Consider the following 16,486-nt stretch of genomic DNA (forward strand, 5'->3'; position numbering starts at 1 on the left):
GGAGGTGGAGGTTGCAGTGAGCTGAGATTGTGCCACTGCACTCCAGCCTGGGCGACAGAGCAAGACTCCATCTCAAAATGAAATGAAATGAAATGAAATAAATGAAATGAAATGAAATAAATGAAATGAAATGAAATGAAGATACAAAAATTAGCCGGGTGTGGTGGCATGCACCTGTAATCCCAGTTACTCTGCAGGCTGAGGCAGGAAAATTGCTTGAACCCGGGAGACAGAGATTGTACCATTGCACTCCAGCCTGGGCAATGGAGCAAGACTGTTTAAAAAAAAATAAAGTAAAATAAAAGAACAAGAGGCAGGAAAACCAGGCAAGTTTCCTTATCAAAATACAACCGATGGCATAAACATTTCTGGATAGCCTGACCCTTCTGATGTTGATTTATCTGCTTAAACTCTTCTAGGTTTCCAGATGTCTGTCTCACTGTCTCCTGCAATGACTACCTTGCTGAAAGCATGCGCCACACAAGGCTTCATGATCTTACCTCCTCTGCCTACTCCCCTCCTCCCCAACTCCCACCAAATAGGCTGATCCTTGACTGTTCCCTGCTTGTGCTGAGCTGTTTCGGGTTTCTGTGCTGGAATATCCTTCCTCTTCTCTGCCAGGTGAATGCATCATCTCCAAGGTTGGCTCGAACATCTCTTCCTGAGAAGTCTTCCTAGATGTGTGAAGGTTGGAGAAGATTCTTCCCCAGGTACACAAGGGAAGCACAACCCCTTCTGGAACCCTCAGTCTCTTCTAGTTCCCCTCAGGAGCTGGCTGCCCAAATGACAGTGGCTTTCCACATGTTTGTCACCTGGAAAAGAAGCTGCTCAGCCATTGGCTGTGAAGGACAGAGGCGGCTTCACTCTCCATGTCGGCACCATTTTGGAAAAGGATTTTCAGGCGTGAGGTAAGTCCACCGCCAGTTTCCCAGCCCCATCTGACCTCTGCCCTGGCCTATCCCTCAGTCCAGTACAAGGGGAGGCCTGAAGGTCTTGGTTATACTCTGGTTCCTGCCCCCACCCTCACCCCCACCCCAATGAACCAGGCAGCTTCTAGCTTGTTCTGCACCCTGCACGCTCCCCTGCGGTGACTTAGGGTGCTCGGGGCCTCCACACAGCTGACCTGGCTCAGCCCTTCAGCCCCTCCAGCTCCCTACTAAATACTGCCTTCTCATCATTACTCTCAGGCTTCCCTCAGGCTGCTGCTAGGATTCTGGCTGATGGATGGAGGCAGGAGAGAGTGGTGGGAGTCGGAACCTGGAGGACATCAAAAATTAGAGGAGGGAAGGAGGGAATCTGGCTGTGGAGGCGTGGCCAGGTGAGTTTCCCTTGCAGCCTTGCAGCCAGGAGAAAAGTTCCACCTGGAGGGAAGAGAAAGGAGAGCCACAGGACAGTCACCCCCACTTCCTCTTGCGCCTTGCTAGTTCTTATCTCCAAAACGCACCTCTGAGCCTACTCGGTTCGTTGACCCTGACCCTGAGTGTGTTGTTTGATTTGGAACAGGAGGACAGAGGCTTACGTGGGTCATTTAAAGTCAAAGTTCCTAACTCTGCCCCACCTCCTGAACACGGCCTGATTCCTAGTTCCCTCTAGCTCCACCCTCGACCCCTCTGCCCTTGGGGTTTTTCACAATATCCATCATTCCTCTTGACCGGCAGCGCCTTCAGAGGCGGAGAGAAACATCCTGCACCCAGGTCCTCTCTGGCTGTTTATCGTTGTCTATTTTGCATTCTGCATTCAGAACCAAGAGCCTGAAGACGACCCAGGAGCTTCAGCTATGGCTGTCTTCATTATTTTGTCCCTGTTTAGTGTTCTGGTGACAGGCATAGGTGAAGGCGGGGCTGGGAGTGAGAAAGGAGGTGAGAGGGAATGTAAGCTGAACCAGCTTCCACATTGCGCCTCCATATCTCCCAGTGCCCAGCCTTGGACACACCCTGGCCAGAGCCAGCTGTTTGCAGACCTGAGCCGAGAGGAGCTGACAGCTGTGATGCACTTTCTGACCCAGCGACTGGGGCCAGGGCTGGTGGATGCGGCCCAGGCCCGGCCCTCGGACAACTGTGTCTTCTCAGTGGAGCTACAGCTGCCTCCCAAGGCTGCAGCCCTGGCTCACCTGGACAGGGGGAGCCCCCCACCTGCCCGGGAGGCACTGGCCATCGTCTTCTTTGGCAGGCAACCCCAGCCCAATGTGAGTGAGCTGGTGGTGGGGCCACTGCCTCACCCTTCCTATATGCGGGACGTGACCGTGGAGCGTCATGGAGGCCCCCTGCCCTATCACCGACGCCCCGTGCTATTCCGAGAGTACCTGGACATAGACCAGATGATCTTCGACAGAGAGCTGCCCCAGGCTTCTGGGCTTCTCCACCACTGTTGCTTCTACAAGCACCAGGAACGGAACCTGGTGACAATGAACACGGCTCCCCGTGGTCTGCAATCAGGGGACCGGGCCACCTGGTTTGGCCTCTACTACAACATCTCAGGGGCTGGGTTCTTCCTGCACCCCGTGGGCTTGGAGCTGCTAGTGAACCACAAGGCCCTGGACCCTGCCCGTTGGACCATCCAGAAGGTGTTCTATCAAGGCCGCTACTACGACAGCCTGGCCCAGCTGGAGGCCCAGTTTGAGGCCGGCCTTGTGAATGTGGTGCTGATCCCAGACAATGGCACAGGTGGGTCCTGGTTCCTGAAGTCCCCTGTGCCCCCGGGTCCAGCTCCCCCTCTGCAGTTCCATCCCCAGGGCCCCCGCTTCAGTGTCCAGGGAAGTCGAGTGGCCTCCTCACTGTGGACTTTCTCCTTTGGCCTTGGAGCATTCAGCGGCCCAAGGATCTTTGACGTTCGCTTCCAAGGGGAGAGGGTGGCCTATGAAGTCAGTGTCCAGGAGGCCTTGGCCATCTATGGAGGCAATTCTCCTTCTGCTCTACGAAGCCGGTACATAGATAGCAGCTTTGGCTTGGGCCACTTCTCCACACCCCTGGCCCGTGGGGTGGACTGCCCCTACCTGGCCACCTACGTGGACTGGCACTTCCTTTTCGAGTCCCAGGCCGCCAAGACAATACGTGATGCCTTTTGTGTATTTGAACACAACCAGGGCCTCCCCCTGCGGCGACACCACTCAGATCTCTACTCCCACTACTTTGGGGGCCTTGCAGAAACGGTGCTGGTCGTCAGATCTGTGTCCACTATGCTCAACTATGACTATGTGTGGGATACAGTCTTCCATCCTAATGGGGCCATAGAAGTCAGACTCCACACCACTGGCTACATCAGCTCAGCATTCCCCTTTGGTGCTGCCCAGAGGTATGGGAACAAAGTTTCAGAGCACACCCTGGGCACGGCCCACACCCACAGCGCCCACTTCAAGGTGGACCTGGATGTAGCAGGTAAGGCATCCTGGCAGAGGCAAAGGTGCTGGAGGGGTGAGCTGAAGTCTCCATGCCTAGCTTTAAAAGTTTTCTTTGGGCTGGGTATGGTGGCTTACACCTATAAGCCCCGCACTTTGGAAGTCTGAGGTGGGCAGATCACTTGAGGTCAGGAGTTCAAAACCAGCCTGGCCAACATGGCGAAATCCTGTCTGTACCAAAAGTACAAAAATTAGCTGGGCATGGGTACACCTGTAATCCTAGCTACTCAGGAGGCTGAGGCAAGAGAATCACTTGAATCTGGGAGTCAAGAGGTTGCAGTGAGCTGAGATCGAGCCACTGCGCTCCATCCTGCATGACAACCAGACTTTGTCTCAAAAAAAAAGTCTTCCATAGTTAAAAAAATTACCTCTGTGATTATAGAATCTATTATATTGTATACTATGTATAAATATGATATACTGATCGAAGTATTTAGATTTATATACTCAAATGTTATCATAATGTACCTATGTTTTGTCACTTCTGTTTTTTCACATAACAACATTTTTCAAGCAAGCAACAAAAATGTATGAATGCACACTTGTGCCAAGCACCCCACTATGCAGTTTAACAAAAGAAACAACAGTGTTGCTCTCAGGTGGTTTACATTCTTTTTTTTCATCTCTTTTCTTTTTTCTTTTTTGAGACAGGGTCTCTATCACCCAGGCTGGAATGAGGTAGTGTGCTCATAGCTCACTACAACCTCCAACTAACTGGGCTCATGTGATCCCCTCACTTCGATCTCCCAAAATGCTGGGATTACAAGTGTAAACCACCATGCTCAGCCCTTATCATTTTTTTGGTGGTGAGAACACTTAAACTCTACTCTTAGCAATTTTCCAGAATATATAATACATTGTTATTAACTATAGTCACCGTGTTGTACAATAGATCTCTTTGGGATTTCTGCTGTTGTTTGAAACAGGGTCTTACTCTGTCAACCAGGCTGGAGTGCAATGGTATAGCTCACTGCAGCCTCAACTTACTGAGCTCAAGCAATCCTCCCAATTCAGCCTCCTGAGTATCTGGGACTGTGGGCACAGGCCACCACGCTCAGCTAATTTAAGTTTTTTTGTTTTTTGTTTTTTTTTAATAGAGATGGGGATCTCACTGTGTTGCCAAGGCTGGTCTTGAACTTCTGGGCTCAAGCAATCCTCCCTCCTCAGCCTCCCAAAGTGCTGGGATTACAGGCATGAGCCACCATGTCCAATAGATCTCTTGAACTTCTGAAATTTTTTATTCATTGAGCTACATCTCCCCAACTCCACCCTCCTTAAGGCACTGGTAACCACCATTCTACTTCCTACTGCTATGAGTTCAACTTTTTTTAGATTCCACATATAAGTGAGATCATATAGTGTTGTCCTTCTGTGTCTGACTTATTTAATTAACATAATGTCCCCTAGGTTCATCCATGTTGTTGCAATGAGATTTTCTTCTTTTAAGGCTGAATAGTTTTTCATCATGTAGATATACCACATTTTCTTAATCCTTAAAAGTTTTCCTTATTCCTTATACATTTATTAATTGGAATTTTCCATAAAGAAGAGTTGTCCTTCCTTTTTATTTCTGTTTTCAATTATTTATTCAAATTGTATAGACTCATGGTTTTTTATTGTACTTTAAGGGTTATAACAGAGTACTATCATTTACTTTGTTCCTTACATTTTTCCAACTCTGGCCATTGGGAGGTCCTTCAGATTAGTTCCTATGTCCTTTTCACATACCTCCACGCTTTTTTGAGCCCTTCCTTACTTTCTGGCACCCAAAAATGTTTCATCTGGCATTTCCCCTGCTCCTACCCTGGAATCAACCTTGTCTGCAAGGAGATCAGGTTCACTTTATTGGAGAATGGTATTTAGAAACCAATATCTGGGCACCAAGTGTGCTCATCATTACTGGGATGTCATTGCTTTTAGGCCCTCTCAGTAGACTTAGCTAGAAAATTCAAGCATATATTCCAACCAACCCATACACACACATCTATCTTTATCTCTGTATTAAATGAGGACAACTTTTAAAACACTTGGAATAGTGCCTGACACATAGCGGGCCCTTGAGAAATACTAGGTATTATTGTGATTAGCCACAGGAGCCTACTTGTGTGTGTGGACCATAAAGAACTCTTAGTCTGTGGCTGGGCGCAGTGGCTCACGCCTGTAATCCCAGCACTTTGGGAGGCTGAGGTGGGTGGATCACCTGAGGTCAGGAGATTGAGACCAGCCCGGCCAACATGGAGAAACCCCGTCTCTACTAAAAATACAAAAATTAGCTGGGCATGCTGTTGTGTGCCTGTAATCCCAGCTATTCTGGAGGCTGAGGCAAGAGAATCACTTGAACCTGGGAGGTAGAGGTTGTAGTGAGCCCAGATCATGCCACTGTACTCCATCCTGGGCAACAAGAGCAAAACTCTGTCAAAAAAAAAAGAAAAGAAAAAAAAAAAAAAAAAAAAACCTCTTAGTTTGCAATTGTCAGCTAAGGGTGGAAACACTGGGATATGGATTAGGGGCAGTGAATCTACAAAAGGAAACTAAGGGTTTGCTGAATCAGTCTCTCCTCTCTCCTGGTCTTTGGAAGGTGCAGAGGGAACTACCAGCATGTTTTGATTTATTGCTCCTTGTCTCAGATCACTTAACTTGACTCCTAATGTGGGACCTAGTTGGACTCAAATAAAATCATTCAGACTCCAAAAGTTCAGGAAACAGATTGTGTCTTAACCCCTGCTCCCTGCTCCCTGCCAAGTTTCAAACATGAAAGGTACCTCCAAGCCCCAGCAGCATCGGGCCCAGCGTTGGTTTTCCTTCCCCTTGGTCCCCACGTCTGCTGTTCTTGTGTTGTGGTGTCTCTCTATGCTGTCTTCCTCTATGTGCTGATGTGTGGGCAGTGTAAGGCCAGACTAAGACCCAGGTCCCCAGCACTGCCATGATATTAACCGTGTGTCCTTGCTGACCAACCAAGGTACATTATTGAGTGCTCTAAACCTCAGTTGTCCCATCTGTAAAATGGAGACAATGATAGTTCCTCCTTTTTGAGATTGTTGGAAAAGTGAAAGCATGAATACGCAGAAGGCACTCAGCATGCTGCCTACACAGCTCCTTCAGGTTCAGTCAATGTGCGGCTTATTTTCATGATAAGGCAGTCCTGGCAATGCCACAGGGCTTCACATGTGAGGGGAAGTCTTCAGGTCAGAGGGAGTGCCACCCTGCCTATTGCCCACAAGGTTGTTCCAACCTCAGGTAAACACCCTCCCATGCAGCCCCTCAGAGGGAGGCAATTGGTGGAGGCCCAGTCACAAGGCATCTGGGATTATTACCAGAGAAGAGAGTAGAGAGAAAGACCTCCTCCAAATCCCTGGACTGGGGTTATCTTGTAGAGAGGGAAGAGAAGCAGGGGCACACTCAGTTCTGGGCTGCTCTTTTGCCCCCACTCTGAAGCCAGGTGGAGGCAGAGTCCAGAGGGGCCAAGGCAATTGCATGACAGGCCCTCCCCCATCCCACCCTGAGCAGGACTAGAGAACTGGGTCTGGGCCGAGGATATGGCCTTTGTCCCCATGGCTGTGCCGTGGAGCCCTGAGCACCAGATGCAGAGGATGGAGGTGACCCGGAAGCTGCTGGAGACGGAGGAGCAGGCCGCCTTCCCCATGGGAAGTGCAACCCCTCGCTACCTGTACCTGGCCAGCAACCACAGCAACAAGTGGGGTCACCCCCGGGGCTACCGCATCCAGGTGCGCAGCTTTTCTGGGGAGCCGCTACCCCAGAACAGCTCCATGGAGAGAAGCTTCAGCTGGGGGAGGTGAGTGGTTGGCGGTCAGGAGGGAGTGGGGCAGGTAGAATGGATGAAGGGCTCCACACTGTTCCACCTCCCACAGGTACACACACACACACACACACACACATTCCTGTGGCCACAATCTGTAGCCACTCAAAACAAAGCCTAATGGGTGGGTGGAGGAATGCTGAGATATGAGGCATTGAAGCAAATCTAGGAAAATATTAGTGGTAGACGCTAGACTTGAGTATGTAGATGTTCACATACAACTCTTCCAATTTTTCTGTAGGTTTAAAATGTTCACATTAAAGGTTGGAGGAAAAGAACAGTGAGATAGGAGCACAGATCGGAGGGAGGATTCCCTAAAATCTAGGTATTTGGGATACTGAACTTGACCTAGGATGGGAAAGAGGCTATGTCCATATGTGATTCCAAGGCCCAGGCTCAACATCATGCTCTGATCCAGATGGATGGATGAGCAACATCCTACCTGAAGTCTGCTGGGCCAGTGATGTTTAAGGTACAGGACAGCGGACAAGTCGGGAAGTCTACAGATGAGAGAGAGAGAGAGAGAGAGAGAGAGAGAGAGGCAAGGAGAACTGGACAGAGATGATATAGAGGCTCAATACTCTAAGACTTCGGGGCTCATTTCCCCCTTGTGTTTGTTCACTCTTCAGTGCAGCCTCAGGCAGTGGAACGGTTGATGAACTTGTCGGTCTAATAAAAAACTCCTGTAGGTACCAGCTGGCGGTAACCCAGCGGAAGGAGGAGGAGCCCAGTAGCACCAGCATCTACAATTTGAATGACCCTTGGACACCCACTGTGGACTTCACTGACTTCATCAACAATGAGACCATTGCAGGGCAGGTCAGTTGCATGGAGTGGTGAGCAGGCAGCTGGGGAGGAGGGGAGGAGTCAGGGGGACAAGATGAGCCACTTCACTGCCTCAGGAGCCAGATTCCTCAGGGACCTTCAGAACCTACTAAGAATGAAACTTCGGCCGGGTGCAGTGGCTCATGCCTATAATCCCACCCAGCACTTTAGGAGGCCGAAGCAGGTGGGTCTCTTGAGGTCAGGAATTCGAGACCAGCCTGGTCAACATGGTGAAACCCCATCTCTACTAAAAATACAAAAATGATCAGAGTGTGGTGGCGCGTGCCTGTAATTCCAGCTATTCGGGTGCCTGAGGCTTGAACCCAGGAGGTGGTGATTGCAGTGAGTCGAGATCACACCACTGCACTCCAGCCTGGGTAACAGAGCGAGACTCTGTCTCAAAAAAAACAAAAAAAACAAAAAAAGAAGAAGAAAAGAAACTTTATGACTTCACATTTTTCCTGAGGAACTAAGAACATATAGGTGGGTGAGCTGACTCCCTATCTGCAAGGTCACTGCGGGAGGCAGGGCACATTCTCAGCAAAGCCAGACCTCGTGACCCTCTTTCTTCTCCCCTGCTAGGACTTGGTGGCCTGGGTGACAGCTGGTTTTCTGCACATCCCACATGCAGAGGACATTCCTAACACGGTGACTGTGGGGAACGGCGTGGGCTTCTTCCTCCGACCCTACAACTTCTTTGACGAAGACCCCTCCTTCTACTCTGCCGACTCCATCCACTTCCGAGAGGACCAGGATGCTGAGGCCTGTGAGGTCAACCCCCTGGCTTGCCTGCCCCAGGCTGCTGCCTGTGCCCCCGACCTCCCTGCCTTCTCCCACGGGGGCTTCTCTCACAACTAGGCGGTCCCTGGGATGGGGCATGTGGCCAAGGGCTCCACGGCCAGGGTGTGAGGGACGGGGAGCAGCTGGGCACTGGGCCGGCAGCCTGGTCCCCTCTTCCCTGCGCCAGGACCCTCTTTCTTCCACTGCCCTGCCTCGCATCCCCTCTATGCCAGGAGCCTCCTGACCCTGTGATGCCTGACACAGGGGACAGTCAGCTTTGTTGATGCCAGCTGTGCTGAGTTCCCATCCAGAGAGGTGAGGCATGGCCCCTCCTGGAGCTTAGAGCCGTGGCCGGGCATTTCCCCAGACCACTCCTGGTTTTCTTAACAGTGTGTTTTTTTTAATGAGACATAATTTACATACAATAAAATTCATCCCTTTAAAGTATACAATTTCATGAGTTTTGTTTTTGTTTTGTTTGTTTTTTGTTTTTTTTTCTTCTTTTGAGACGGAGTTTCACTCTTGTTGCCCAGGCTGGAGTGCAATGGCGCGTTCTCGGCTCACTGCAACCTCCGCCTCCTTGGTTCAAAGGATCAAGTGATTCTCCTGCCTCAGCCTCCTGAGTAGCTGAGATTAGAGGCTCCCATCACTATGCCTGGCTAATTTTTTTTTTTTTTTTTTTTTTTGTATTTTTAGTAGAGAAGGGATTTCACCATGTTGACCAGGCTGGTCTCAAACTCCTGACCTCAGGTGATCCACCTGCCTCAGCCTCCCAAAGTGCTGGGATTACAGGCATGAGCCACTGTGCCCAGCACAGTTTCATGTGTTTTAGTATATCCACAAAGTTTTGCAACCATTGCTACTAATTCCAGAACATTTTTATCACCCCAGAAGGAAATCCTGTACGTGTTAGCAGTCACTTTCTATTTCCCCACAGTCCCTCTCCATCTCTAGATAACCACTTCCCTACTGTCTGTCCCACTGGGTTTGCCTATATTCTGGTCATTTGCATGAAAAGATTCAGACAAGGCCGGGCGCGGTGGCTCAAGCCTGTAATCCCAGCACTTTGGGAGGCCGAGACGGGCAGATCACGAGGTCAGGAGATCGAGACCATCCTGGCTAACACAGTGAAACCCCGTGTCTACTAAAAATACAAAAACTTAGCCGGGCGAGGTGGCAGGCGCCTGTAGTCCCAGCTACTCGAGAGGCTGAGGCAGGAGAATGGCGTAAACCCGGGAGGCCGAGCTTGCAGTGAGCTGAGATCCGGCCACTGCACTCCAGCCTGGGTGACAGAGCGAGACTCCGTCTCAAAAAAAAAAAAAAAAAAAAAAAAAAAAAAAAAGATTCAGACAATACGTGGTCTTCTGTGATTGGCTTCTTTTACTTAGTGTAATGTTTGTGAGATACGTCCATGTTGTAGTGTATGTCAGTGCCTCACTTCTTTATGGCTAAATGATATCCCATTGTATCAATGTATCTCATTGTGATTATCCATTCATCCATTGGTGGATATTGGAGTTGTTTCCACTTTTTTGGTTATTATAGATAATGCTGCTATAAACGTTCATGCACAAGTTTTCGTGTGGACGTGTGTTTTCACATCTCTTGGGTATGTACCTAGGAGTAGGATTTCCAGGTTATGCGGTAATTCTGTTTAACCTTTTGGGAAACTGCCAGATTGTTCTCCAAAGTGACTTACTTTTTTCCTTCTTTTAAAATTGTATAAAATATATGTAACATAAAATTTGCCACCTTGGCCAGGCACAGTGGCCCACGCCTGTAATCCCAGCACTTTGAGAGGCTGAGGCAGGCAGATCAACTGAGGTTGGGAGATCGAGACCAGCCTGGCCAATATGGTGAAACCCCATCTCTACTAAAAATACAAAATTAGCTGGGTGTGGTGGCATGCGCCTGTAATCCCAGCTACTCGGGAGGCTAAGGCAGGAGAATCACTTGAACCCAAGAGGCAGAGGTTGCAGTGAGCCCAGATTGCGCCATTGCACTCCAGCCTGGGCAAAAATAGCAAAACTCAGTCTCAAAAAAAAAAAAAAAAATTGCCACTTTAAACATTTTTAAGTGAGAGTTTGGTGACATTCGGAAGCTCTTTTGGGCCTCCTTAGTGCTCCTCTGCCCTGGTTTTTTTTTTTTTTTTTTTTTTTAGATAGATTCTCACTCTTGTCACCCAGGCTGGAGTGAATGGCACAACCTCAGTTCACTGCAACCTCTGCCTCCTGGGTTCAGGCGATTCTCCTGCCTCAACCTCCCAAGTAGCTGGGATTAGAGGTGCCCGCCACCACGCTTGGCTAATTTTTTTGTATTTTTAGTAGAGATGGGGTTTCTCCATGTTGGCCAGGCTGGTCTTGAACTCCTGACCTCAGGTCATCCACCCTCCTCGGCCTCCCAAAGTGCTGGGATTATAGGCGTGAGCCACCATGCCTGGCCTGCCCTGGGTCTTAAAGGTGAGTAGGGAGCCTCTAGAGACCAGACTGTTCTCCCAAAGCCCCAGAGCATTTTCCCCAGTAGATGTGCATCTCAGTTTGGGGCCTTGGACAGCAGGTCCTTCTCTCTGTCTGTTCCCTCTCATGCTGACAAAGTCCTCCTCCTCTCGGTCTTCCTGCTACTTCAGCTTCTATTCCCTATTGGTTTTTGTTTTTTGGCTTTTGTTTGAGATGGAGTCTCTCTCTGTCGCTCAGGCTGAAGTTCAGTGGCGTGATCTCGGCTCACTGCAACTTCAACCTCCCGGGTTCAAGCAATTCTCCAGCCTCAGCCTCCCGAGTAGCTGGGACTACAGGCGTGTGCCACCATGCTGGGCTAATTTTTGTATTTTTTGGTACAGACTGGGTTTCACCATTTGGCCAGGCTGGTCTCAAACTCCTGACCTCAAGTGATCCTCCGGCCTCGGCCTCCCAAAGTGCTGGGATTACAGGTGTGAGCTGCTGTGCCTAGTCTGTTCCCTCTGTTTCTAGCAGAGGTCCCATGCAAGCGTCCCTGCTGCCTCAGGTCTTGTAGTTCCTTCCTCCATTCCTTACTTCTGGTGTCCTCTTCTGCCCCTGGGCTGGGTTAGCCTTGGATCTGCCAGGGACTGTCTTGTTTGAAGAAGGACAATGCTTGGTTATCTCCTTGCGGGGGCCTATGTCTCTGAACAGTTTTCTTCATCTTGTCTCTCTGCCTTTCATTGTCATCAGAAAATGTTCCTCCTGTCATCTTGTCATCTGCCTACACTGACAGATGTTACAAGTTCCTGCCATTTACACAGGCCATGTGGAGTACGCGTTTGTGAGGGGGAAGGATGGTCAAGTGTCAGCAGCAGTCCCGGGGGTTTGTGGGTGGAAGGATAAAAAAGGTGAAGGGTCATCTGGTCCCAGGGCCCTGGTGACAGTAGCCTCTGTTACTCTGCAGCAGCCAGCGTAGGTGACCAGAATGTCACTGAGGGTAGGCACTAAAAAGCCCCAGGAGTGGCCGGATACAGTGGCTCATACCTGTAATCCCAGCACTTTGGGAGGCCAAAGTGGGCAGATCACGAGGTTGGGAGTTCAAGACCAGCCTGACCAGGGCTGCCCCTCATGGGCTGTGGACTTTGGACTTTGGATAGGCATAAATAAGAACCGGGACTATTTCCAGGAGGGGATTTGGGGGTGGGAGTAAAGTGGGGAGGAGGTAGGGCTCAAACACCAAGCTTTCTCAGGTGTGTCAAGGCAAGAGAAACTTACACAGTATGTGGCGTCCACACCTCTGCTCCGTCAGTGTCTTTTCTGGGAGTGAGATCAAGAAGAGAAGGGGGTCCTGTCCCAGCAGGAAGCCCAGGCTGCCCACCCAGCCCGAGGGGAGGGCACTGACTAGGCAGGATCTGGCAAGAGGGAAGTTCAGGGCGCAGATTTGGGTCCAATTCAGCTTGTGACCAGAAGAGAGATCATAAACTGGGATCCCACATCACATGGAATCCTATGGTTCCCTTGAGAACTGCCTGGACCCCCAGGTCAACCATGTGGGCTGGAAAGGAAGTAAGTTCTGGCAAAGGGACCTTCATACAAGGACCAAAGCCGTGGGAACCACACTTCGATTTGTGACTTTCAGCGTATCTTGAAAGCGCTTAGATGGGGAAGGTTTGGAAAGGCAGAACTGCTACTGCTGCTGCTGCTGCCTCTTCTTTCCATTTTGTGTCTCAGCTCAAAGATTGAGCTTCTCTTTACCCTCTCAGCCCAGACAAATATCTTGTTTTGCCTTTCTTGCATTTTTTTCTTTAAAGAAATTTGGAGGCTGGATTGGGAGGATCACTTGACCCCAGAAGGTCGAGGCTGCTGTGAGCCATGATTGCACCACTGCACTCCAGTCTGGGCAACAGAGTGAGACCACGTTTAAAAGAAAAACAAAAACAAAGCATAAAAAGGGAGTCATAATAGTGGAAATGCTCTGTCTTGCCTGGAAAATGAATGCTGCAGGGAGCCAGGTCTGCCACTTTTGGCTGCTCCGCAGGTTGCTTCTCCAGATGCAGAAATTGGGAGAAGGTACCTGTGGCCCAAGGCTGAGGTCTGTGGGGGGCCTGCTGCTGTGGCTCACCTGCTGACCAAGGAGGATGAGATATGGCCCCCCACTGGGGTCTGAGGGCACAACCCAAGCCACCCTGAAGGGGTATGTGCACAAGGAGTTCTCAGGAGAAGTCCCCGAGATGGCCTGTTGGAAAACTCTGATGGGAACATTTCCTTCCACCTTCAAGAAAGAAGCAATGTGACCCTGAAGAATGCAGCCCAGAGAGATCCAAAGGGTCAGAAGCTCTGGGGCGAGTCTGGTGAGCTTCCTAGGGATGCCACAGACTCATCTCCACCTTGCCCTGTGGTCTGGCCCTGCCTCCTGGTGGAGCCTGCCCTGTCCCCACCCTGACACTTGACCTGTGGCTGACAGTGGGCCACCTCTGCTCCACTCAGGCTCTGTGGCCGGGGGGTCTGCAGCTTCTCTGGCATTTCTCCTCACCATCTGGGTCCTGCGACGGAAACAGTCTCATTCAGCTGCCCCAGAGACTCACAAGTCCTTTACTCATTTCAGCAAGTATTTTCCAGCCCCTGCCATGTGTCGGGCTCCTGTTAATTCTATAGTAGTATTTGTTGTGATAAATAAAATTGCCTTCATAGTGATGTCATGGTGGAGGGAGGAATGCTCAGAGGAAGAGGCTGTCTCTGAGCCCACAGAGCTCCCACTGCTATTTCTAAGAATCCAGCAATATGTCTTTGCATTTCAGAAAACTGGGTCTATTCAAGAAATAAAGATGGATGGAGGTCAAAATGGGAATGGATTTAGGGGTGGGGATGGAGTAGGATGGAAGTGAGAGAGGGGTGGAGAGGGAATAGGGGGGAGGTTGGTGATGGGGAGGGGAGAGGATAAGGAACAAGATGAGGAAGGGGGAAGGTGGAGTTGGAGTGGAGATGAAGATGAAAGTGAAGAGGGCTGGATCATCCTCTGGCCTCTCCTACCAAGCCCCCTCTACACAATGCAAAGGAAACTTCATTCACTCATCGGACGTTTCTGGGACTCTTCCTGAATGCCAGATGTGCATTGGTACAGAAAAATGACTCTCTTCATAAAAGCTCTTGCCGGCCGGGCGCGGTGGCTCAAGCCTGTAATCCCAGCACTTTGGGAGGCCGAGACGGGCGGATCACGAGGTCAGGAGATCGAGACCATCCTGGCGAACACGGTGAAACCCCGTCTCTACTAAAAAAATACAAAAAACTAGCCGGGCGAGGTGGCGGGCGCCTGTAGTCCCAGCTACACAGGAGGCTGAGGCAGGAGAATGGCGTAAACCCGGGAGGCGGAGCTTGCAGTGAGCTGAGATCCGGCCACTGCGCTCCAGCCCCGGCGACAGAGCGAGACTCCGTCTCAAAAAAAAAAAAAAAAAAAAAAAAAAAAAAAAAGCTCTTGCCTTTAAAGAGCTCAGAGTCTGGGCTGCGGAGAGGTCTTTATATAAACAAAAACACTGGCTGGGCGCACTGGCTCACGCCTATAATTTCGGTGCTTTGGGAGACCGAGGCTGGTGGATCACATGAGGTCAGGAGTTTGAGACCAGCCTGGCCAACATGGTGAAACTCTGTCTCTACTAAAAATACAAAAATTATCCAGGATTGGTGACACGTGCCTGTAGTCTCAGCTACTTGGAGGATGAGGCAGGAGAATCACTTGAACCTGGGAGGCAGAGGTTGCAGTGAGCCGAGATCACACCACTGCACTCCAGCCTGGGCGGCAGAGCGAGACTCTAAAAACAAACAAACAAAAAATAAACAAAAATACTGAGATAAGAGCTATGAGCTTGGTGCAGTGGCTCATGCCTGTAATCCCAGCACTTTGGGAGGCCGAGGTGGGAAGATCACCTGAGGTCAGGAGTGCAAGACCAGCCTGACCAATGTGGAGAAACCCCATCTCTACTAAAAATACAAAATTAGCTGGGCGTGGTGGTGCACGCCTGTAATCCCAGCTACTCGGGAGGCTGAGGCAAGAGAATCACTTGAATCCAGGAGTTGGAGGTTGTGACGAGCCAAGATCGTACCATTGCACTCCAGCCTGGGCAACAAGAGTGAAACTCTGTCTAAAAAAAAAAAAAGAGCTATGACAGACTAGTGGAGCATAGAATGAGGAGCCATCTATTCCTAGTGGGAGTCTGGGAGGACTTCAGAGAAGAGGTGATAGTTATGTGTGTTTAATTGGATTCATTTATTTATTTCAGTTAGTAATATGCTCAAAATCCTAAAGACACAAAAGAACTTATGTCTGGTGATGGTTGCACAATTCTGTGAATGTACCAAAAACCATGGAAACCATTGAATTATATACTTTATTTTATTTATTTATTTATTTATTTTGAGACAGAGTCTTGCTCTGTCACCCAGGCTGGAGTGCAGTGGCGCGATCTTGGCTCACTGCAAGCTCTGCTTCCTGGGTTCACGCCATTCTCCTTCCTCGGCCTCCTGAGTAACTGGGACTACAGGCGCCCGCCACCACGCCCGGCTAATTTTTTGTATTTTGAGTAGAGACGGGGTTTCACCATGTTAGCCAGGATGTTCTCAATCTCCTTACCTGGTGATCCACCCGCCTCGACCTCCCAAAGTTCTGTGATTACAGTCGTGAGCCACTGCGCCTGGCCTGAATTATGTACTTTAAATGGGCGAATGATACAGTATGTGACTTATAGCCCAATAAAATTGTATTTCAGAAAAGAGTTTGTGTCTCCATCCCACATCTGATTCTAGTCCCTCCCTGAAGTCAAGTAATACGGTGAGTTTCTTCTGTATCTTTTTCACTGGGAGTCAGGGAGTGACATTTGAAGTGGTGAAAGAGTTGAATTTAGTCAAGCAGTGGACTGTGGAACACAGTGTGCTGGCAGTGACAGAGGCATGAAGGCTCGTGGTTCTGTGAATACCCAATGGCTGGAGCATGGGGTCAGGGTGGCAGAATGGCAAAGGCTGATTGGCGTTGGGGTGAGCAGAGCCTTGGAGGCCATGCAAGGCAGTGTGTACTTTATCTGTAAGCAGCGATGATCCAGACCTTTAAGCTGTGTGAAAAACAATGTGACAATAATTTAAAAACATCCAAATCCCCCTCCAACATCCCGTTGTCATTCATCTAAGTGAAACTGCAGTTCTTTTCTCTATGCACTCATGTGTTTACCTGGTTAGGTAAGTACAATC

General features: G+C 49.8%; 2 protein-coding genes across 2 annotated transcripts in view; one reads left to right on the forward strand and one right to left on the reverse strand.

The window, feature by feature from the left end:
- Positions 1-16,486, reverse strand: part of BECN1 (beclin 1) — an 84,868-nt gene that overhangs the window by 53,218 nt on the left and 15,164 nt on the right. The gene's annotated exons all lie outside the window — the stretch shown is intronic.
- Positions 870-8,913, forward strand: LOC126938307 (membrane primary amine oxidase-like). The gene is made up of 5 exons (XM_050762364.1): positions 870-908; positions 1,742-3,374; positions 6,902-7,187; positions 7,841-8,030; positions 8,619-8,913. The coding sequence occupies exons 1-5, from the start codon at positions 870-872 to the stop codon at positions 8,892-8,894; spliced, it is 2,424 nt and encodes an 807-aa protein (XP_050618321.1). The 3' UTR covers positions 8,895-8,913.

Source organism: Macaca thibetana, chromosome 16, assembly GCF_024542745.1.
Source record: "Macaca thibetana thibetana isolate TM-01 chromosome 16, ASM2454274v1, whole genome shotgun sequence".
NCBI classification, from domain to species: Eukaryota; Metazoa; Chordata; class Mammalia; order Primates; family Cercopithecidae; genus Macaca; species Macaca thibetana.